Consider the following 24618-nt stretch of genomic DNA (forward strand, 5'->3'; position numbering starts at 1 on the left):
AAAACTCTGCACCATTTGCCCGCCACATGGATCTTGGGCGGAACTGACTGGACAGACAATCACGTGGTTACCCAGGTGGCATGCTTTCCATGGGCCACGGTCTGTCCTCCTGGCTTTGGCCTGGATTCTGACAGCCCCTGTGAATGGAATCCCCATCCTTTTCTTACTCTGTTTTAGATTCGAAGTGAATATGGAGAAAGGACTTCTACTGATGGTTGTAGGGCATGACTGTACAGGAAGAAGCATTTCTTTAGCTCAGGAAGCAGGCCATGTGAATCTCCAAACACAGCATTTCTGCAACCTGCATTTTGCAATTCAGCAGCATGGAAGTATTCCCCAAAAAAAAAAAAAAAAAAAAAAAGGAAAGAAAAAATGTTATTCCAGGAACTGGCCCCAAAACTTTATCAGTGCTGCAGTAGCAGCAACAAAGCAAAGGCCTATTTTTCTTGAAATCAGAGTGTGGGGAGTATCCTTTCAAACAAGTATTTCTTTTCAAACAAAATTACAGTACTGGAAATCTTGGGGTACAGTTTTGCTTGAAAACAAGGTTCCTGCCCTTTCTCTGACTTGTTATAAGGGAAATTACAGGATTTTTTTTGCCATGGCACTGAATTTTGACAGCAGCACAACACAACCCATGATTTCAGGGTGTGTTCCCAGGTACTCCCTGCTGCAGGTACTACTATCACAAGTAATGTAGGGCTTTGTAGGTCAACACTTGGAAAATAACCAGGGGTTGGTGGGGTAAGAAAGGACCAGTGTAATATCTTTATAAACCTTGGTCCCAGAACCAAAATAGAAGTTACATTAAGTCTGTATCTAGCAGCTCATCTTATTTTCATTGTTACTCTAGAATAAGCACAGGAGGTAAGGGGCTTTTCACTTCTAGAACCTCTTCTGGAATACAAATTTAAAAAACAACACACACATAACTGCTGTGTACTTAATAATACATGTTTTGGCTTTAAATTGGTGGTGGTGGTTGTAAGTAGTGTTTGGTAGTGATGGTAATGCTTATTCTCTAAAAAAGCATTTCATAACATGTACAACGATCATTAACTAATTTATCAAAGAAAAGAGGCTATTTGCAATAAAACCTATCATTAGGCCTAAGTTAACAATTGCTCAGATCCAAACTAGGGTCTGTTAAAATCTCCCTATATGAATTCAAATAGGTTCACTGAAAGTGAATACAATTATTAAAATTTATGAAATCTATCCATGCTCAGAGGCTTCTTCAGAAAATAACTCGTATCAATAAATATCTTACTGAATGTATGTATACAGGTTGATTGAATCTATGTATTTAAATTGTATTTAATTACAGCACTTCCGTATTGCCCCAGAAAGCAAGGTTCTATCAGTAGCTTTCATCAAAGGAAATGCATTTATACCAGTATCAGTGATCAGTTGCACACCTTACTGCTTACAGTAAACACACAATAGTTAACTCATTTGTTTCAACGGACTCCAATGTCTTTACTCGAGATAGTTTATCAGCAACAATATTCTGATGTTGGAAAATTCAATTTTTCCCCTTTTCCCCATTTATACTTAGCATGCCTATTGTGAGTATGTGGAAACTGTGTAGAATAAGTTGTCAGGGCTCCTATTGGACAGTTTTTGCTTTTTCTGTTTTAATTATGGTACAACATTTTGTTTGTTTGCCCTTTTAAATTTCTAAAGTTTTGTTTTTTTAAAACTTCCTCAAAAGTGAAGCATTCAGCTGATGGATTTCACAACGCCAGAAGGCAATTCATCATCCTATAATTTAAACATGAGTTATGAAAAGGATGCCACTACCCAAAAGCAATATCCTGCAATTTTGTGTTCCTTTGTTTTTAACATTTTTAAATGCTTTGGCATTTAATTCTTTGAAGGATGCATTCTCTGTCTCTTTAGCACTGGAGAAAGTCATGTCTTCTTTATTTTACATTGTTGTTGCCATTTTAAAGTGGTGAACTGAGTAAGGCCACCTTGCCGCAGCCGAGTTGCTCTTCCATCCATTATGTGGCAACTGCATATCATAATTCTGACACTGCACTGGGTTAAGATAAGAACTGTGCTGATAGAAAACTGGAAGGCCTTTTTAAAAACTAGTTGAAAAAGCCCAACAGAAATACATTGCTTCCTAAATGTTTCCTTCTCTCTATCCTGCTTCTTTCTTTTTAATCACCCCACCAAAGAAGTTGGAATGGGGAAAGTTAAGCATGCTTTTTTCTTTTTTTCTTTTTGAGAAAGAAATATATTACTGGAATTCTACCCAAAAGCACAGAAATGTCACCTGTCTAGCATATCAGTCAACACTGAAGGTTCTTCCACAGTCAGGCTCTTTCACATCAAAGGCATCTGGTAAAGCCAGTCATGGACGGGTGCTGTCAGAACAGCAGGGGTGAAAATGCTGTTTCCTCATTTTTCCTGAATGTCCAGCTGCAGAAACTGGCACAGCTTGCCCTGTGGCTGCACCTTTAAGCCCTCTACGGATAAATAAGTAGACTAATCCAATTAATAAACAGATAGCTGTCTCTCTGCTGCCAGCTGGAACACCATCAGAATGTGTGATAAATTATATCTTACTGCTTTACCCTCAGGAGGGAAAATAACTAGACAAGAGTTAACCACCCCAGTCTTCCTCTGCCCAACTCCCTTCCTCCCACCCTTGCCTCGTTTAGTTTGTTTGACACCCCCCCACACACACATTCCCCTACAACTTGCCTTCTATAATTTGGCCATTTTCCAAGGAGAAGTAGCTGCAGGAGAGGAGCTTATTGGCCATGCTGATAATAGATTATTAAGCTTCTAGACTGTGGTAAGATGCAAACATTCTGTGGGAAACTCTTTCACCAACAAGGCAGATTTGGATTCAAGACTGCTGTGGCTTCAGCACACAAGATACTTGTTAAAACGAATGAGCTGTGTGGTGTGGTTTGCAAGCTTAATGCTGCAGGGTCTGCTTTCTCCAGTCATATCTCAGCTTAATAGCAAACAGTTTTACAGCTGCTCTGATAGAACCGCACACATATACACACAGGATAAAAGCTGTGAACTTGTCTCTGTTCCTGAATAGCAGTCATCTCCAAATAATAAATGGAGCCCTACAGTTTTTCTGGCAGTAGGCATGGGGACGTTATACACAAAGGACTCAGGAAGGTTACTTCTAGATCAGTGGATTGGCCTAGAATAGCTTGCCCCAACCTGGTTTCCCCCCTTATGTTTTGAACTAAATCCCAGCATTCCTGGCTATTGCCTATGTTGGCTAGGGCAGATGGGTTTTGAAATCCAACACATCTGGAAAGCTCCAGGCAGGGGGAGCAATTAAGAATAAAATATGGTACCTGTTGTAACTGCAGTCCAGTAGTTGTTGACACCTGTGTTGGAACCTATATATATTGGCACCTGTACCCTACAATTGCAGTTCTCTTGTTTGTGTATTTATTACAGCATTAATAAATCAAGAGATAGCAGACTAGTATACAACAAATGAAAATATAAAATACAAAAAGTTAAAAGTTGTCAAGTGACTCACATTTAGGGGCTAAAATCTGAGATTGTTCTAAATTCGTTACCCCAAGCCACTTTTTAAAATATTTTTGGGATTGTGGGGTATTATTCTTTTGCAGTAGAAGATTCATTCATTAGATTCATTGCAGTTTCTGAGAACTTTGAAATGAATGGATTGTGCTAGGCTTCTATTTTACTTTTGTTCCTCAAAGCATTCTGTCAAGGTTGCTAAAGAGTTGTCTACTAGAGGAGAAAGATAGCAGCCAATAATTAGACATTATGCAAAGCAGGAATCTGGTGTTTTTGTAGATGATATTCTGAAACTGTGTAACTGTATTAGCCAGTTAACAGTTTCTGTTCTGTTTCCATAAGATAAAACAGTCAAAACAAAAAACAAAAAAACCCTTGATATTGTAGGGCTTTCCACTCTCGAACATCCAGCACCAATATTATTTGCAATACTTTCAAGGCCAGTTCAATGTATCTCTGATCATTACTGTGGCTATATGTTTTGTTATTGTTTGGTTTGGTTTGGTTTTCCCCTTTTTTCTGTGTACAGGTTTGTGGTTCTACTCTTGCTTTCTATCCTCAGCAGTTTTTCACTGATGTTTGGTTTTGTTGAAAGATTGTAAAAATAAAATGAAATTTAGAAATAGTTTAAAAATACTGAATAACACAGTCTGTTCACACAACATGACTGTGGATTTCTTGACTTGTACAGAATACTTGGCCTAATCAGTTTTGAAATCATTTGGAGAGTCTTCCCAAATAATGGAGCATTAAGCCCTTGCCAGAACATTGAACTCCAGGTATAGTGGGAGATTGAAATGCACAAGGAAGGCATGAGATAGCCATGTTCCTCCACTTGCATATTTAGCCTGCACAAATAAGGAATGGCCAAAAAGACAGGCGGCTCCCGATAGAATCTGGACAACATTTTCAGGAATTCCATCCACATCATGTTGCATTCTAGACTGAAGTCAGCAAAAGAAGAAATGAAAACCTCAAATGGTACTGGAAATTTTTCTTTTTTTAAAAATCAAATAGTCATCACCTAAAATGCCTGATGTGTTTTGATAGGTGACAGTCTTTTCCACAGATGCAAAAATACGGTTTGCAAGAACTGTTACTTTTTTAAAAAGCATTTTCCAGTACTGCATTAAAGTTTTGCCTCTTCGTTTCCTTTGGTTTTTCTGGACTGAACAAGCCCTGCCCATATCCCAATTTCACAAGAAGGCCTGATTACCCTGATTCTCATTCAGTTCGTGACTATCAAGGTATTTCCAACCACTATATTCTTTCTTTGTTAAGGAATATAAGAGAACCCAGGGGTAAGAGAAAGATTGGCACATTGGCATTGACTATATAAATGTGGATTTCTGGAATACTTGATGTGGATTTCTGGAATACTCATCCCTTCCTTGAAATCATTAGCCATTTCTCTCACATGGCATACATTTCCGTATGTGTTCCCATAATAAAAAGTTCTATCCATTTCTGAAATGTTGTCATTAGTGTCTTCAGTTGCATTGCTGGATAGAGATGTATTATATTTTTTATGAATTGGAGTAGAAAGCTGGCTTACAAAAAGCCAGCATGTTTTCATGTGAATTGCCTATAAAGTATTACTGGAGAAACATGGAAGAAGTTTTCTTCCTGTGCTGCTTCTGTATCTTGCGACTTCCAACTTGCATACTAGTCTCTAATAGAAAATTGAAACCGTATTAATTAGAATCCATATGGTACATTCTGGCATTTAAAGTATTTCATATGCACTATGTTAATAATACTTACAGTACCATATAGAATTGGTTCATATTATCACACCCATATGTTTAGGTTTAGATGAGGCTGCAATGCAGAAAGAGAGACAGAGCAGTATCTTAACATTAGAAGGGAACAAAAATATCTTACAGGTTTTCAGGTGGTTTTTAAAGGGCTTTGCACTTAAAATTGATTATAAAGACTGAGCTGGAGAACAGGAGTTTCCACAAATATTTCTTTTTTCACAGCGAATGCAGAAACACTTTACCCAACAATGTGCCATTGTGTATATGTAGTAAACATTTTGTGAGATCTGTACAACACTCCTGTCAGTACAGAGCTGATCTAAGCATGAAGTTAAGGAGAAACTGAGTTGGGCAATTGCTGTTGCTGCTCTGGGACATGATGAGGTAGATAGCTGGTTTCTTACCAGGATTTGGATCCAGGGCAGCTGGCCCACCCTTCCCTTGGGAGAAGTGAACAGGGAGCTTGTAAAGTATACAGACCAAATAGAAATGACCCTTATTGACAGAAACCAGCTGCATGTCAAGCTTCTCACTGCCTTTCTTGATTTGCAATCTCAAAAAAGTAGATGTGGTTGAAGGGTCTGTGGAAAGAAAACAGAATAATGTATTCTTCTGAGAGTAAAAGTCACAATATTTAATAGTTGTGCGTGTGCGTTTTGGGCAGGGCGTTCCTTCTCACATTAAGATCTTTTTCATTCCTGACACTTCAGGGAAACAGGGAGGGGGGAGAGTTTGAGAAATATCCCATTTATAATGGCAAATGGTGCACTTCATCATCAAAGCAGAATCATTTGGACAAATAGTGCGTGGGCACATGTAGAGACTAATAGTCACCATTTATAAAATTTCTGGCAAATAGGAGTCTGTGGGAGTTTTATATTTGGACTGAATAAACACTCTTAATATAACATGATACTGGCCCTTTACCAAAATAATGGTAGTTGGCCAACCCATTTCATTCAGTAGATTCTACTTTGAAAAATAATGCCGTACTTGAAAAAGACTTACATTGGTGTGTTTTCCTGTATCTTTCTTTGGTGCATTTCATCAGCTACTACTGTCCGTTGTTAAAGAATGATTATGTTTAAAAATTAGCAGAAGAGGCTCCATATTTTGATATGGCAAGGAAAATGGCCAGCAAAGCCTAATCTGTTCTTGTTTTTATAATGGAGGTAAGAATGAATTAGAATGTCTTGGTGAAGTTGTTTGTTTCACTCTTTTTTACGGCCATGATGCTTCCTTCATTCAGAGAGTTGATTTGGAACAGGTATCCTGATTTGTGGACACGGCCAAAGTAAAAGCACTAGATTTCTTTATTGGCTTTTTGGAGCTAAAGGATTGTTGGCTCAAAGGGTGTCCACACAGCAGCCTCATGATTGGGCTGAGCTAATGGGAATTTTTCTTGATGCAAATTGGATACCTGGTACAAAGGTAAAAAGGACGGATATTTAGACTTGGTCCAGCTCAGCTAATCTGTCCCATTGATTTAAATGGCCACAATACCATATGAAAAGTCCTTTCCAAGTAGAATAGTCCAGCCCATGTTGGTCTCAATAAATGCTGGGAGTGGGGTGAGATTCTAGATTGATGTTCGATTTTAACAAATGCAATACCTTAATCAGAGTTGGTGAAAATCTCCATATATTTTCCTTGCATCAGATTCCTGAGCTGTATCTATGGGAAAAAAAGGAGAGTTGCTACGAAATTAGATTGTAGGAAAATTCTTATCTGGACCATCATCATCATCAGTTTTCTGAACAGAAGAGGGTTATGCCACATCCCTGAACAAAAGAAACATCCTATTTAATCTCTTCAGCCCACTTTACAAGCAAAGCTTTTCCTGACTGAAGACGCATCTTCGCCTTACCTCCTTTACACCTCCAGTCCCATTGGCTACCACCCTTCCATGTTTGTCTTTTCCGAATAAGTCCAGATTCAAGCTTTCTAAGCAGAAACATTTAATAAAGTTCTGTGGATCAATGTATTAATCAGAGTTATGTAGTGGTAACCATAGTCAAGAAGCAATTCAGGAACAATTCCTTTGTACCAAGAGTTCCTGGCTAGAGGTAAAATGTTTTTCTGTGTAACTGGTTGTTTGGCACATTTTTGAATGGTTGTTAGGCAAAAATATGGGACATACAAGTGGCTAAGGCAATACCTTGAGGTTGAAAAAATGCAGGCTTTTGAACTTCAGTGATTTAAGCAGAAAAGGAAAAATATAAAAGTTATTTACAGAGTAAGATCCATGTGTAATGTTTCTGAACACACGTATCCTGTATTTTGTGTCATACTGGCTGAGAGTAAGAGGCTTTGTATGCTTGCAGTAAATTCTTCAAATTGAAAGCATTGTGCAGAGAAATTATTTCATAAAATGTACACAATAAAACTGAACAGAATGACATTTGACTTCACTTGTTTATGTGAGCTGAAATGAAACAGTTGAATAATTTGAAAAAGAACATTCTAGATCTCTTTCTGAAAAGGCATTAGCTGTAAATTTTTAAAAACTACTTTGGTAACTTGGTTACCACTTCATTACAATGAAGATGGATTCTTCTGCAGTTAGTTAAGTGAAAGCAGAGCTGTACCTACAGATGTTCACATGTGTTTCACCTATGTTGAGACTGAAAACCCAAAAAGGGAAGTAACAATGAGGGCATCCTTGGATTGAAAATTGTATGGAGTGTTTGATTCCTTCAGCAAGTATTTCAGGTTTTTTCACAACATTTGACTTAATGCCAACAATTAGCCTGTTAGCCAGATGAAAACAGAGTGGTGCTGCTTGTGTGATGTTAGCTGTGATAACATAAGTTCCATCTCTTATGTTCTGAAACTGGAAAATATTCTTCAGTTTCTGAAGTCTCATGAAGAACCTCCACTGATTCAGTGATAAGTGCTTCCTTCTTCCTCATGCTTCAACAGCTTGTCCAAAGGGAATTTTTCAATGAATCAGGGATGAGGCTCAAGAAAGTGCAGGAAAACTGTTGGAGTTTTAATAATGTATTTGGGAATTGTTCCAAATTACCTATTGCATGAATCCATCGCTCAGTGCACTTTGATGGGCTGCAACAGAGGCAGTTGAAAACAAATGGATAAATAAACTGAAAATACAAACAAACAAGCAGACTGGGTTCAGACAACATAACCCATACTCATGAACTGAGTGTGGATTGTCATGAAACCATGGGTGTTTGTTGCCACATGAGTTATTGTGCTGTATGAACCCAACCAATATAACAAACTTTGATGAACAAGCCAGCATTTACAAACCAACAGTAAACCATGGGTTCCCTTCATGAGTTGTCTATGATTGACTGTGGATTGATTATCTGAACTCAGTCACTATTGGATTTTATGTTGTCACACTATGCCATTTGGGATGGGAGAAGAAGATACTCTAAGGGTGTCTAGTAGGACCTCAGTATAAACAAAAAGAGATCAAAATATTCTGAAGATAATTAAAACAAAACAAAATGAAAAGTGTGTGAAATGTTTTTCTCAGCAGGCCTTCTCAAAATACATTCAAGGAATTGGATGTGTTAAATCCTTCTTCCCTTGTGGCAATCTTTATAAGGAACTGAAAGTGTCAACCTCTTGTTTTTAAGAACTGGTACAAATAAATCTTTATGTTGTTGCTCATTTATACACAGTTGAAGATTTTGTGGAGTACATAATAACAGAAGCAGTTAGCATACTTTTTATTTTAATCTTGTAATTATTATTAGTGTGGTTTTAAGAGCCTCTAAAAATATATTGCTTGTTCTGTTTTGATTGTATTGTTATTGTATTGTTGACATTATCACTATGTTAAGTACACTATGAGTTTTATTTCAAAATCAAATGGTGGAATGAAAAATAGCATAACTAAGTAAATAGGACCTGGATCTGAAGATTGTCTTCATCTAGCAGAAAAAATAATCTACTTATTGAAGGGCTGTTTCCAAACAAACAGAATAGTTTTACATGGGGGGAAAACCCCTCCAAATCCAGAACAGTTTTGTGAGGACAAACTTGTTAAGGTCCACTGGAGTTCATATGCCGCAGTTCCATCTTTCTTACCTGCAGTGCTTCTTAGTTGCAATGCAGTTTCCACAGATTGTGGTGCCGTGCTACAAGGAGTATTCCACTAGCACTTGTGCAGAGTTTCACAGAAGAACTCAAGTACACTTTCTCCTTCAGTAGTGGTTCTTTGGATCCTAGCATGTGTTTGCATTGGTGTCCCACCGGACACTGCTTGATATGCAGTGCTTCAGTTCCACAATTGAGGCTGTTCCCATAGCAGACCACTCTGGGTCACAGATACATGCAGCCATTTGAAATATGCAAACCTGATGAGGCATTGTTGTGTCATGTAAACCCTTGCAGAACCCACTTGCACTGGGTTCACACAACATGACAACCCCATGTGGGGTTTGCATATGCAGTTTGGTTCCCATGGACACCGCAGCTAAGTGTGGGTTAAATAACCTACGATTTATAAATAACCTGAACCTTATTGATATGGTTGCATGAAGTCTGTCTCATTACATTGAATTTATATTTTCAGAAATTCATTTTTGAGTTGCCTCAGAGAATGCTCTGTTCAAAATGCTTAAATAATCTGGTTTGCCTCAGAAAATCATTAAGTCAATGAGTTTTTAAAGCCCTTTTTTGAGGTTCACCTCTGTTTCATCAGATTATTGGTGCTGTACTCCTGTTCATTTTTCCCTAGAGGATGTGTATATTCCCAGAGATAGACACATGTTCCCCTCTGGATGACAGCCAGAACTGTGGGGAGAAGTAGGGTTTGTCATTCATAAAGAGTAGCTTTTTGTTCCTTGCTCACTGCTTCCCTTGACTATCCAAAAGAACTAATACAAGACAGTGTTTTGGTGGAGATGTTTGTTCTATTTCTTTATCATGCTAGCAGACGCTGCATGAAACTGGAAACTTGTTGAGATAACAAAATAAACATTATGTTCTTCTTTAGAACTGAAATATTTGAAGCCCATCTCAAAATTACTCAAGCTGGTTATTTGGGGGTATTCATTTATAGTCAAACAACAGAACTCCTCAAGGGCCATAGAGGTCTTTCCAGTCAAAGCTAAGCATGTTTAAGTTCCATTGGTGTCAGTGACAGATATTTAAGTATCTGCTTAACTTAACTTGATAGGACTGGGCAGTGTTTAACTCTTGGCTGGACTGTGCCTCCTATCACTTAACAAAATTGAAAACAGTTGCCACAGCCCTTAGCAACCCACAGTCCCCAGACTGGTGTAACTTACTTTAAATACTCTTTTTACTTTGTTGCAGAGGTTGAAGGCAGCATTGTCTCATCATCCTGCAGGCATGTCGAATGGAAATATGAACACCATGGGTCATATGATGGAAATGATGAACTCCCGCCAGGAACAGACAGCTCACCATCATATGCATTCGCATCCGCATCAGCATCAGACGCTTCCGGCTCATCATCCATACCCACACCAGCATCAGCATCCAGCCCACCATTCTCATCCTCCGTCGCATCACCAGCAGAACCACCCACACCACCACTCTCACTCACACCTGCATGCACACCCAGCGCATCACCAAACCTCGCCACATCCGCCACTGCACACGGGCGGGCAAGCACAGGTATAGTTGAAATGTGGCTGTGTGGGTTAGAAGCAAGTGTTTGCTTTTGTCGTATTTTATGCTGATTCTAAATCTTTCAGGTCCTTTGGGTAAAGCACATGTTGCCACATGCGCTTCAGTTTATAAGAAACATTTTAAATATATGTGTGTACATCAAAGTGGGCTTTGCACTACATGACTCTAACAGTTGTCAAGCTGTGTGTTTCCATGCTTGCTTGTAAATGAATATTTTCACAAATGCAGAAGGCCTCTTTGTACCACTTGGATCACATCTGCAGGGTAAAGAACTTTAAAGGCATGCGCTTACCCCAGGACAACTTCAGATTTTATGTACCAGAAAAGAATGCTATGGAGTTACATCAGGGTTTCCCACTGGGTTCCCCAGCACATCGTTATGTGTTTGTTGCACCAGCAAAATTAGCATAAAGTGAGGAGCTACTAAAACATCTAGTTGTAAAATTTACAGCTTTTTGCAGATGTTTGAATACATAATTTTATCATATATTTGTTTTTATTTACCATGGCAACCTGCATGCCCAGTGCTGTAAAACATTTTATGGAATCTGTCATAGAAAAACAGCCTGCAGATCAAATCTGAATGAGCTAAACTTCACCAAGACAATGCTGTTTCTGGATCAAAGTTAGCCAGCTGCTCCTCATTCCTACAGTTTAAATCAAGCTCAGTATAAGAGTAAACTTTAAACATGGCTGAAGTTGGATGTGAAAAAGAAAGCAAGTTTGTATGAAGGTTGTTCTTGACAATGCAGTGAAAATTTGTTGTTGATGCAGTAGATATTTAACTTCTATTCTGCCAAATAGCTAAAGCTACCAGTTTACAATATGACAATACAATAAAAAACACAATTTAAAAGAGTTAATACAAAATTTTAAAACAATTTAAAAACTCTAAAACAATTTAATAATTAAAACTCTTTGTAATACAAAATAGACCTCTCTTTTTTAAGCAGACATGGATATCCCCATCCACCAAGATAGATTTTTAATGGCTTCAGCATAGAGGGCTGTCTTAATCTGTCACTGAATGGATGGCAGAATTGGCACGCCATGGAGAAGACTCTAAGGGTGCAGCCATGGAGAAGACTCTCTCCTTTGTCACCACCTTTGAGCCTCCCTTGGTAGCTTCAGTTGGAGGAAGCCCTCAGATGTTAATTGTGGTATAAGGATACATTGCAGCTGGGAAAAGGAGGAAAAAAAGAGAAGCATACTGATAGCAATGCACTTCCAAACTCTAGATGACCCCATTCCATAGTTTCATGTGGATGTTAAATAGAAGAATCATCCCTGAAGAACCCCATGCTAAACGCAATCTCCCAGATTACTGTGGTTGATGGCACTGACGTTGCCAAAAGATCCAGGAATATCCAAAAGGCTGTAGTATTCCTGTTATATCCTCGGCATAGGTCATCATACAAAAGTTGTCATCAATCTAAATCTCAAGTGGTACTGATCTGACCATCACAGGGGACTGAATCAAAGTCTGTACCCTCAGAACAATTTCCTTATGTTCAGCCAAAGAGACCAAGTACAGTGGTGCACCCTGATGTTACATGGGCTGGTGACATGCTGGGACAGTCTCATGGTTGTGGTGGAGGCCATGAACTTCTGAGCCACCCCAGCCAAGATGTCCTCAGCCTGAGTGTTAACATTCCCCAAAACCAAGCCTGGTGGATCACAACTTGACACCTGAGACCACCTCCGTTAGCTCAGATAAGGATTGTACTCCAGCAGAATCCCTGATCAGTCCCACTGGCCAAATACAAGATGAAAACACTTCAGGCCTGTAGTTTGATGGGTGTAACAATAAGTAAAACAGATTACATATTCCATATATTATGAGTCTTAGTTGAAATTTTGAAAACTTTCAAAACAATTGTTGTTTACATGTTACAGCATAAGGTCCAATTAGAAGTTCTGGCACTGGGAGATAACTACTAATATCAAAGGAAAAAGGAGAAACAATCAAGGGATAGATCAGAAAATATAATTTCTTAGAAATGCAATAATTGTCCCACCAGAAATTGTAAAGGAAGGATATGTTGGATAGTCATTACTTAACAAAAGAAGCTATGCACCCAGACAATGAAACTGGACAGAGTCTGTGGAGATTATTTTTATTAACCACCAAAAATGCATTGGTACTAATCCAGAGAGCCAAGGGGGAGGGTTGCTTTTGTTTTCTGATCCACATTTTGGGAGACTCATTGGAAGTGTGGATCACTTGGATTAGCTTAGAATAATTTCTCCCACCTCTTAAAAGAGCTTTTCAATAGTGTAAAACCTGAGAGCAGAGCACTTCTGTTTTGTGAATGGAGCCTCGGTCTAGTAAGAAGCAGTATACATTTAGCCCTAAAGTTTTTCCAGCTCTCCTCATATATCATTCTGGGCACACATGGAAGTCTATCAAGAAGAGCAATGCGTGCCCTGAACTCTTTTTGCATTTGCTGGATTACAGCAATGAAACAGAAGCAAATCTCACTGACTTCAGTGTAATTGTATCTGTATGAATGTAACCTGCAGCTTTAGGGATAACCTGTTAGTGTTCATCAATTGCCCATTCAATAACAATTGTTCCTCCTATCAGGGTATCTTGACCTTATGTTCTATAGGTACAGTCATACTTAGTCATACTTTGAATAGATACATTGAAATAAAAGGAACTGAAGCCAGTCACATTCATTCTAAGCCCCAGTGACTTCAGTGGGTCTACTCAAGGTGTAACTTAAATCTGGATCCAACCACACACTGGATTTTGACAGAAGAAATATTGGCTGCAGCCTAGACTAAGTTGTGATAGGGTAGTCCCATTGACTAAAGTAGAATTACATAAATTTGGAGCTATATTGAAGAGTTACTTGTTCAAAATATTGTGCAGTGCTGCTTGGAGGACAAATGGAAATTTTAAGATCTACAGGTCAGGTAGTTCCCTGGACAACAGAACAGTTTGAAATCCTCATGGGAGCACAAAAGCAATGACATTTTTTGAAGAGGGCATTGACTGGGATAAAAGATGGTTTGAGTGAGTAATAAACATAAGGTTATTACTTTCCAAACCCATCTATAATTCCCCTCAGTACTGGCCTCTTTGGGGGGTCAGACTGCTTCAGCAGACACATTAATCTTATGGTACACTTTACTAATTATTAACCAACTCTTTCTATTGAACCAAATACTTAAGTTTCAAGGTTCATGTCAAAACCAAAGCATGATCTGAATTGCTAGGAGCCAAGTTCTCCTCTTTGCCATAATTTTGATTATTTTCTGCCATGCCCCTGTATTAAATTTCAAACTTTTCAACAGCCATGCCGAGCCTAATGAATTATGGGGTTGCTAAAATGAATGACTAAAACTGTAGCACTAGGTTATAAAGAACAGAAAGAACACACTGGATCAGGGATCAAGGCAAAGCCCAGTCATTTAGTTTCTCCTTTTTTGTGTGACAGATGTTCTGCTTTGTGTTGGCTTGCCTGATTCAGATATTGCACACATTTTTCAGGTATATGCTTGTATAATTGTTTTAATCATGAAATGTTTTTCAGATAAATTGCCAGTAAGAAGATGTCTGACCCAATTAGGTTGCTGTTATATGTTTCTCTGTGTTGATTATCCGCTTGATTATCACAAACTTGTCCACATTATCCTTGCAAGCAAACAAAAAGCATTATATATCCAAAATAATAGGCAATATTGCATCTGACATTGTTTTTCAAAAACTGACCCAATAGAAGTATCTGTATAAAAAAATGCATCTGTATGTTTCACAGCAGACAATAACTATTTAGTCACCACATGGTGTGATCCAGTGGCTTCCCAACAGCATCTGGGAGGCATACACTCCGAATGTGTATAGTTTAGTAGCAAAACTGAACCAAAGTCTCAGTTCTTCCACAGTTTTTTGCTAGGTAACTTCCCTACCCATCTTTCAGTGGTATAATTTGGATGGGGAGAGTTACTTTATTATGCTATTGTTTCAGGGAGTTAGAAACCTTTGTTGAGCTATTTCAAACAATGCAAAGATTTTATTTGATTATTATATCTACATCATTTTTGTCTTGCAGACAGCCCAAATCAGCTGACACAGCCTTCCATTTTATCTTCAGAATAAGCCTTTGAGATAGGTTAAACTGAGAGTGATTGACTGGCCCAAAGTTACTCAGGGAGCTTCATGGCTAAGTGGGCACTGGAGCCACTGGAACTTTTGAACCCCAGTCCAACTTTCAAACCAGTACTCCACACTGGTTCTTTAGTGTTACTAGATCTATCTACCCCTGAGCTAAAAGAAATTGCTAAGTCCAATAATATCATTGGATTCAGAATGTCGGTCGGGTAGATCTGTGTAGAATTCAGCATGTTATGACTGAACATGAAACATTGTACCAGCAAGTCATGAGCTGGGTTGCAGTGCAGGTTAAGATGCAAGAACATCCAGGGTACAATGAAGACATCTCATAACTATTTCATTACATATCAGAATCTCAGTTCATTTAATTATATTGGTCTTCTTTCTTCTACATGTACCGTTGAAACAGATTAGGCAAGAAACAGATTGGGCAAATTATTTGTGCAAGAGTCTTGAAGAGGCATCTTCTCTCCATGTCATCCAACAGGAGCACAAGAGGCTGAAAATAAGACATTTTCACCTAGCTGTTATTGACAAAAGTCTGTTGCACAATAGGATAACAAAGAGGCATTCAAAATGGATTCTCTCCAAAGTGTTAGTAACACTCTGGCACAGTTCAAGCATAACAATGTTATGAAAAGGAGCTTCAGAAGCACATACGCCTCCTTTCACTTGTTCAACTATGAGAAGAAGGAATGGAAAACTTCCACTTTTACTTTTGACTTTGAGATAGCTGTTGTTATCTCAAACCTGGATTACTAGTTATATCTTCCCAGTGTAATTTAACTAACAAACCGGACTATCAAATAAGGTTTGATCATGACTTATATGAATCTGAAGCTCATTTCATCTCTTTCCATTCATTTCATCCCCAACAAACCATGGGTTGCCATCATACCTGAACTGAGCCACAGTGAAACCTATAGGATGATTTGGTCTACAGGCATTAAATACTACTAACAATAGTATTTATCTCCCATTTTTCATGGGTCTTGGAATCACAGACTGAAAATATACTGCAAAATAAGTAAGAGATACTTATCTAAATAGTCTTCAGACTATAATTTCCCTGACATGATTCTTTTAATGATCCCAGCTGACTGTACATATTTTATTTGCATCCTGATGAAAAGAACATGCACTAGGTTCTCAGGTTGTCTCCCAAACAGTACTGATCAGGATCTGACATGCTTAGTTTAGAATCAACTTTATCAGTTGCCTTCAAATCATTATGTGAGATATAGCTGTAACTTTCCAGGTAACATTCTCCTGAGAACTACTGAGAATTTCAGATTGAACCCTCTCCTCTTTTTTCTTTTCTTTTCTTTTCTTTTCTTTTCTTTTCTTTTCTTTTCTTGTGCACTCTGTTCATGTAAGGCAAAACAGCTTCAGGGATGGAAAGGGTTCTTCTGTACATATAAGAACAAGCAAAATAGAAAAGCAGAGCTTAGACACAGAATTTATGGCTTGAATAAAAAGAGAAAAAACAGAAAGGCGTGTGAAAAGATGTTGGTGTCCACAAATGTAAACAACAGAACTTTGATGACTCAGAAGGTGTTGCTTTTGATGTTTGAGGTTAGGCTGAGAGTTTAAAAGAGACCTTTGAGGCCTTTCCTTTTCAGGTATGTTGCTGTGGAGGTGGCTTACATATTCCTTCTCTAGAGAGTTTCTGGCATTACTCAGCGTAACCTGTTTAAGCCGAGTGGGAGATGATAGATATTGAGGACCAATTCATAGAACCCAGCAAGAAAAATAAAATGTGGGATTAATTTAATTTACTCTTCTTCACAACCTGGAGTTGTCACTTCATTTCATTCATCTAATTTCATGTATTGCTTCCCTGTACTGTCCAACAGCTTAGTTGTTTGGGTGGTTTACAAAAATTAAAGCTGTAAATATACAATATAATAACATAATATAAAACATTGTTTATATACAAAAATATAATCTGTTTTAACCATCAAAAGTAAGCAATTCCACCAGCTATTAAAAACCTTATCAAATGTTGTCAAATACGTAAGAGTAGAAAAAGTTTGAGGCTTAACTTAGAAGCTTGAGGCTTAACAACTCACAGGATGGCAATATTGGTGCCAGGTGGATTTCAGTGGGGAGCACATTCCACAAGTATGGGGCCATCACCAAGAAGGCCTTCCACCTTGTTGCATTCCTCCACACCTCCCTCTGTGGAGGCCCTTGGAGAAGGGCCTCACACAGTCAACAATTGCAAACAACCCACAGATGAAAGATGCTCAAGCGCTATATGAAAAGGTTGATTTTATGCACAGGCATCAAGTCAGGTGGTTCAAATGACTGAAATTGCCTATGATAACAATCACAGACATTATGGCAGCAAGGTTTCCATTTATTTTTTAAGTGGAAGCCCTAAAAACTTCTGATCAAATTCTAATGAAGAACAGATGGTTTTGTTTCTTTCCTTGCTATGATATACTGATAGACACACATTAAACACACACACATCTTTACCACATGCTTATCTATGATATCTTAGCACACTGGATCCAGACTTAGTCATATTTAGAGCAGACTCACTGAAATAAATGGAACTTAAGTCCATTTTGATCCAACATAGTAACCTTAGTGATGTGTTATATTGTGTGTGTGTGTGTGAGAGAGAGAGAGAAGGAGGGAGGGAGAGATCTTGAATGCATGTATGTTTATTTTTAAAAATAAAATAACATTTCTTAGGAATAAAAAAAATCCTTCATGACACAAAGCACATCAGGAAGCATTTGAGAGACTGCTTGCTTGAAAATACTGCATTCTATTCTTTGTGTGTATGCAAGCCTAACATGCCAGCAACAAAAATAGGTTAGAAGTCTTCTTAATGCTTTGTGTGCAGTGACATGAATGAGGTTGAGATGGGTTGAGAAACTTTCACTTGTCTTTGAGGTCTTGTGATATCCCTTCAATTATTGTGAAAGTTAAATTTGCTCTTCATTTTCACAAGTATCCTACCACAATTTGGGACACTTTCTTCTTTGCTTGAATTAGCCATATTTTCTCCAAGAATAGGAAAGAAGTAATGAGACCCCTTCATTAACTATTTCTTTCTTAGCTGTTAGCTTGCTTCAAGCTTAGATTTATTTCCTGCTCATATATCCAAGTTAAAGGAAATTAACAGGATACCTCGGGATAACTGTCCACATAAACAAGACCTATGTTTAGTACAAGGAAAAATACACAATTTTAAATTATGAATAAAATTAAAGGTCCCAGAGCACCTTCCATTTTATGATTAATACTAGTCACTGGAGTGATCTAGACATTTTACACTTGAATTGAATGCTTTCTTTACTGCTGTTGAAATAAAATGAAACATTTTTAATACGATGGGGCAAAAAGAAACAGAAAACTTACTCCTGCTGCTGCAGCTGAAAAGGCCATTCCAAGCATCCTCCTGGGCCATGCAGGCTGCTAGCCAAAGAGTAATTTTGGGCATCTGGTGAAGTCTTTTAACTCCTGCCATTCTCATATCTTGCCAACATTTCTGCATTCAAAGCACATACCCTGGTTGTATTTTTATGTTTAATTGCAGTTCATTTCCTTTTATTATTCCAGCATCAAGTATGGTGTCATCCCTTCAGTAGTTACTTAACATCAGTCATATTTCTCATTAGGTATCAGCAGCAGCCCAACAAATGCAGCCCACACAGACAATACAGCCAGCTCAGCCCACTGGGGGGCGCCGAAGGCGGGTGGTGGATGAAGATCCAGATGAGAGGCGGCGGAAATTTCTGGAACGAAATCGAGCAGCTGCCACCCGGTGCAGACAGAAGAGGAAGGTCTGGGTGATGTCACTGGAAAAGAAAGCAGAAGAACTCACCCAGACAAACATGCAACTTCAGGTGCGAGCGGCCGTCTACATGCCTAGCACACAGGGGCACTGTTTGCATACTGGCCATCTGTGTGCCACCAAGATGCTCTTGACTTAAACTGGTGCTGCTACACATTAGACTATGAATGCAAACAGAGAGAATATGTACATGTGTGAGGCAGACAGAGAATACCATTTAATTTGGGCCAAATAAGCTGAGACAAAATATAAAGATTGAGAAACTCCCCTCTCTCATTCTCTCTCTCTCTCTCTCTCTCTCTCTCTCTCTCCCCCCCCCCCCCCCCCTGTAATCACTGTCTCTGCCCTTCTTTATTTTGGTAACTCGTGTCTTTTTCATTAAGAATAGGGTATCTATCTCGAGATAGTTGATTTATTACATTTCAGTACTTCCCAATAGCCAACGCACTCAGGATGGTTTCAAAGCTCTCTGGGCAGTAAGTTGAAAGAAGAACCCCTTTTCATTTTAACTTAGTTGCCAAAAATCATCTGCTATGGCCTTTATTATTTAAGTCAGTTAACTTAGCTCTGATTGGAATAATACTTATATCCAAGATTGTGCTATATACTAACAGTGAATTTAGAATTCTAATAGCGAATCTCAGAGTGCCCAGCCTTATGTAATCAAAATGGCACCATGTAAAAAAAAAAAAAAAAGTATCTGTTGGCTTAGGTGAGCTCAAGAGTTGCAAAAACAGGAAATAAATCTCTTAAGGTGCAGCAGGGAAACTCCCCAAACAGCCCAATGTGGACTGAACCTGCTCAGTGGCCAACGAATGCTTGAGGTCTGTTGTGGGAGGGTGGGGGGCAGGACAGAAAACCAGGTTAGCAGGGTGGAATGGAGTATCTTGGGAAAGGATGTGGCTTGCCATTTGTTTGAAAGTACTTCCAAATAAGTTCAAACTGTTCATTTCTATGCAAAGGTAGCATTTGAGGGACCAGCTGGGAGGAATTCTTTTTGTTGACATGTTGACATAAATATCTTATACACTGCAAAAGAAAAATATGGCAGGCTACTCCAGATGGCTGGACCAACATCTACTGTGGTTTGCAGCTGCATAGAGAGAGCTCATTGAATGCATAGTTGTATGCACAGAGCTTTTTTGAGAACTACAGTCAGGCCTTACATTGCTACCAGTGCAGTGCTGTATGTACCTCATGCCCAACACACGCACCCACACATATGTGTTGACTGGATACATGAAAAATGCCAGAAAAAGGCATATCAGCTTTCCAGTGGTTCCCTGAATACCATTTGTGATAGAAAGGTAGGAAAATAAATACACTCAAGTTTGCTTTGCTATCTAAAAATATTGGAGAGTATCCAAAAACATTCCCTAATTCTTGTGTCTGAATATTTTGTTGCTCCTCTCTATAGTTAGCAAGATCATCTACTGTGTTGGTTTTGTGTATCCTTTTCTCTGCCGGTGTTAGAAATCAGCAGCTAATAAGCAGGAGTCCACAAATCCTGTACAGCATTAGTTCTTTTCAAAAGTATTGCTCACACATCATATTTGCACTTGAGTAGGAGGCAGGGCTATCCAGACTAGTCCTGTCCGCACAACATAGTGCACTTTAACTTGGCGCACCCCCGCAGCATTTGTGAGTGTTCACTGTGACTGTAGCCTTTGCAGATACAGGCAGTCCCCAAGTTATGAACATCCAAGGTACAAACAACCTGTACTTATGAAATCATAGAGAGAAAAGAAGTGAAAGGGTAGCAGTGGGTCTCCAGAGCATCACCATAGAGAGAGAGGAAGCAAAAGGATAGAGAGGGAGGCCCGCAAAACATGCCTTCTTGTCCCACCCATCCAGAGCGCATCCTATGGACTCCGCAGGGAAAGTAGAAAGAGGGTAGGAAAATTCTTTCACCCAGCATGAAGTGAGGGACCCCACTTTCTTCAATTTCTCTTACTCAAGAGCAGGCATTCACCAGAAAAAGATTTATGTTTGCTGGCATCCTAGCAACTGAATGTGTGAACTCCTCCATTGTCAGCTCTGTACATCAGAGCAGCCTCATAATCTTGATGCAGAATCTCGAATCTTTAAATATTTTTTAAAGATTAAAGATGGGATTACTCTGTAATCTTTAACAATATGTAACTTCCTGGATACTGAGTGCACAATGAATTGCCAAGTTCTATTGTCTATACTTCATTGAAATGAATTGGATCAGTGCAAGATAGCAGTGACCCCATTAATTATATTGGGATGTTTCAAGAAGGACTTCCAGGTGGAATGAATCTTTGGTATAACAGCAAAGGACTTCTCTGATTTCTGCTTTGTTACTTTCACTGTATACTAGCAGTTGTACTGGGCTACAAGTCAGTTCGTGATTGACCTTAAGGAATGGAAGAATTAAATGTCTATAGATTTTCCTTGGATATACCATTTATTAAACACCCTGGGCTATTGCTATGACAAGCAAAAATATTCTGCAGAGCCAGTAATGATTAGTTTATATTTTAAAAAGTAATGAATAAGTAAACCAGAAAATTTGTCTGTCAAATTAATTGACACCAATTGGGATCAGAACGCACAAAGTGGCCACCCAAAGTATAATTTAATTAGAGAAGTTAATTTTTCCTGCAGCAAAATGTATTCCGACTATACCGTATGACATCACATGATGAGTTCAGCTGTAAATCTATATTTAATGCTACACTGTATGTATCAGTGTGCAAGAAAAGGACATGCAGCGTTTGATTCACAACAGCCTTGCTGAATGAATGAATGGATAGATTAAATCTATGATGTATAGCAAGGCTGAATTAGCTTCTGAGATTATAGTACTGACATTATTCAAGGCGATCATTTCTATTAGACACCATTCCATGTCTTATTCCATTTCTGATTAATTCTGTCTGACTTTACTAACCTACTTCATACAGATCAAGAGATATATTTTCTGGCAAGCCAATGTATTCTTCATATTTCTTTTATTTTTTAACAGTTAAAAGCATAGGCATCCCTGTTATCTTCTTGATCTTTGAACAGATTTCCTTCTATGAAGGAAAATACCTCCTGAAAAAAGTTTGGATGCAAGCCATTTTTTAAACATATTTTGCAATCTTGGGGCTTGTTGATATTTGATAAGATATTTGGCCCAATCCTGAACTCTTTCTAGGATGTAATAGTAGATCATATACAGTTGTAAATTGTAACATGGAATGGAATGGGAGAAGAAAATGAAATGGAACATAAGGTATACACAAGAGTCCAGCTGCCTTAAGGCCTCCTTAATTACAGGGCCAGACCTACCTAGGCTGAGGCTGAGCAAAGCAGCTCAGGGTGTCATGAAAGGACAGCACATTGCTAGTTCTTCCTGGTCTGTGCTCATCACGCATGTGTGTTCTGCACATGCATGGAGCCTGTTGTCAGGAAGCTTCTACAGCGAAGCGTTTAGCTGGGCCAGAGCCCCTTCATGGTCCAGGTTTACTTGGGAGGGACTCCCACCCGTTCCCTCAGTTCCCTTTTTGACTGCCTTCATGCCTAGGTAATTTATGCTTGAACATTTTCAGCATTTTGTCTTCTAAATTGCTTTTCATTCTCCTCCTCCTCCTTATGGCATACCCTTTCTTTTTCCTCCTGTAAATGCTTTCACTCTTATGCTTTAAAAACTATTCTACAAAAATATACATTTTTGAGAGAGTATTTTTTCTTGCAGGTGCATGGATTTAAAACCATGAATTTAAAGTCTCAAAGTTATAAAGGAATATAGTGCAAGTGTGGTAGAAATTTATTATAAGAGCTTTTTCCTGCCTAATTGGCAGCTTCCCATTCATTCTGAGGCTGAGATTCTAAAGGTGTGTGTGTGTGGAGGGGGGGGAGTTGTTTGTTTGTTTTTGTTGCTGATGAGCAGCAGTGCAAATATGCTCATGTGATCAGGTTGCTAAATATTCTGCAAATAATTATTCTTTCTCACTTGCTGGGTTTTTTTTTTCTTTCTTTTTTTGCGCTGTGGTAATAATCCTATTACAACTGTAATTTAAAATGATATGTCAGATGCAAAGCTCACAGGCTACACTTTGCAGGCATATGTTAGAACAGGAATTTGTTCCAGTATATCGGGGAGGGGGTGTTCCCTGGAGGATTATCTGTGCAACCCAATTTCTTGCAATAAGACTCATGTAAACGCACACTCTTAAAACTGTTAAATTTCTCTCTTTTCATCCAGAATGAGGTTTCCATGTTGAAAAATGAGGTAGCACAACTGAAACAGTTGTTGTTAACACATAAAGACTGTCCAATAACTGCCATGCAGAAAGAATCTCAAGGATACCTAAGTAAGTAGGTAACATGTTTATATTATCTGAGGTTATGTACTAATCACATCTTCCCTTTTTCATCTAACCTCTCCATTTCTGAACAGTCAATTTACAAAACAGTCTTTGGTGGTCGTCATTGGACTAGTAAACGTAAATCTTGGCTGTACTGGTTCAGGTTGCATCTGGGGACTAACCTCATTGAATATTTCTGTATCTTAAAACATAATAATAAAGCAATCCTAAATAAATGGGGAGGAAATGGAGGTAGTGACAGATTTTATTTTCTTGGGCTCCAAGATCACTGCAGACAGTGACTGCAGCCAAGAAATTAAAAAACACTTGCTCCTGGGGAGGAAAGCCATGGCAAATTTAAACAGCATACTAAAAAGCAAAGACATCACCTGCCAACAAAAGTTCATAAAGTCAAAGCTATGGTTTTTCCAGTTGTAATGTATGGCTATGAGAGTTGGACCATAAGGAAAACTGAGCACTGAAGAATTGAGGCCTTTGAATTGTGGTGCTGGAGAAGACTCCTGAGAGTCCCTTGGACTGCAAAGAAATCAAATCAGACAATCTTAAAGGAAATAAACCCTGACTGTTCTTTAGAAACTTTGGCCACCTAATGAGAAGGAAGGACTCACTGGAGAAGACCCTAATACTGGGAGCAATTGAAGGCAAAAGGAGAAGGGGACGGCAGAGGTTTAGGTGGCTAGAAGGGGTCACTGCAGTGGTCGGTGTGGACTTGGGTGGACTCCAAAGGATGGTGGATGACGGGAGAGCCTAGAGGAATGTTGTCCCTGGGGTCATGAAGGATCGGACATGACTTATTAACTTAAAAAAAAAGCAATCCAACTGCATGCAGTATTAGCTCTTGGCATCTTGCTTTCCATGGGATAGGATTTTTCTCCTTGGAAGAACATTCAGGCATGTGAGCCACTGCCTAGAGTCTGAAGTGACACAGCCCAGATTAGCACTTTTACAATCTGAGAACTACACTGATTATATACCTAAAACAGTAGAAGTGTGACTGTGACAGACTTGTGCTTTCAAGCGCTATGCCTTCAAGCGAGAGTGCATTTGGTGGCAAATCAAAGTTTAGGATTAAACAAACATGGGGATTTAAGCTAAAATCCGTATTATGTGTGAAATAGCCCTTGATTACTATGTGCCGCAAAGAAGGTCTGGATAAGACGGCTGCTGCACCAGCTAATTTCCTCCCTTCTGAGGAGTCAGGCTCTCTTCTGATGAGGCCCTGCCTCATGACGGGGGATTCCCTGGGGCAGAGCGGCATCTTCGGCTGCACTTCCAGTTTTCCATGCATCATTTGATGTTAGGGTCTCGAGAACTAGCACTGCCTTCCTTTCCCAGCTTGAAACCACACAGCGCCCAGTTAAAGGGCCTGAGAAGGCGACATGGCAACCTGGACAGGAGAGCCAATGCATTCATTATTTC

General features: G+C 38.9%; 1 protein-coding gene across 8 annotated transcripts in view; it reads left to right on the plus strand.

Moving 5' to 3' along the window:
• CREB5 (cAMP responsive element binding protein 5) overlaps positions 1 to 24618 on the plus strand; it is a 278443-nt gene that overhangs the window by 242128 nt on the left and 11697 nt on the right. For all 8 annotated transcript variants that reach the window (XM_044450653.1, XM_044450658.1, XM_044450656.1 and 5 more), the window contains 3 exons: positions 10584 to 10907; positions 18684 to 18911; positions 23076 to 23184. In XM_044450653.1, the coding sequence (XP_044306588.1) occupies positions 10584 to 10907; positions 18684 to 18911; positions 23076 to 23184 (661 nt within the window). The remainder of the gene's footprint in view (positions 1 to 10583; positions 10908 to 18683; positions 18912 to 23075; positions 23185 to 24618) is intronic.

This window comes from Varanus komodoensis, unplaced genomic scaffold, assembly GCF_004798865.1.
Source record: "Varanus komodoensis strain SLA01 unplaced genomic scaffold, ASM479886v1 scaffold68, whole genome shotgun sequence".
NCBI classification, from domain to species: Eukaryota; Metazoa; Chordata; class Lepidosauria; order Squamata; family Varanidae; genus Varanus; species Varanus komodoensis.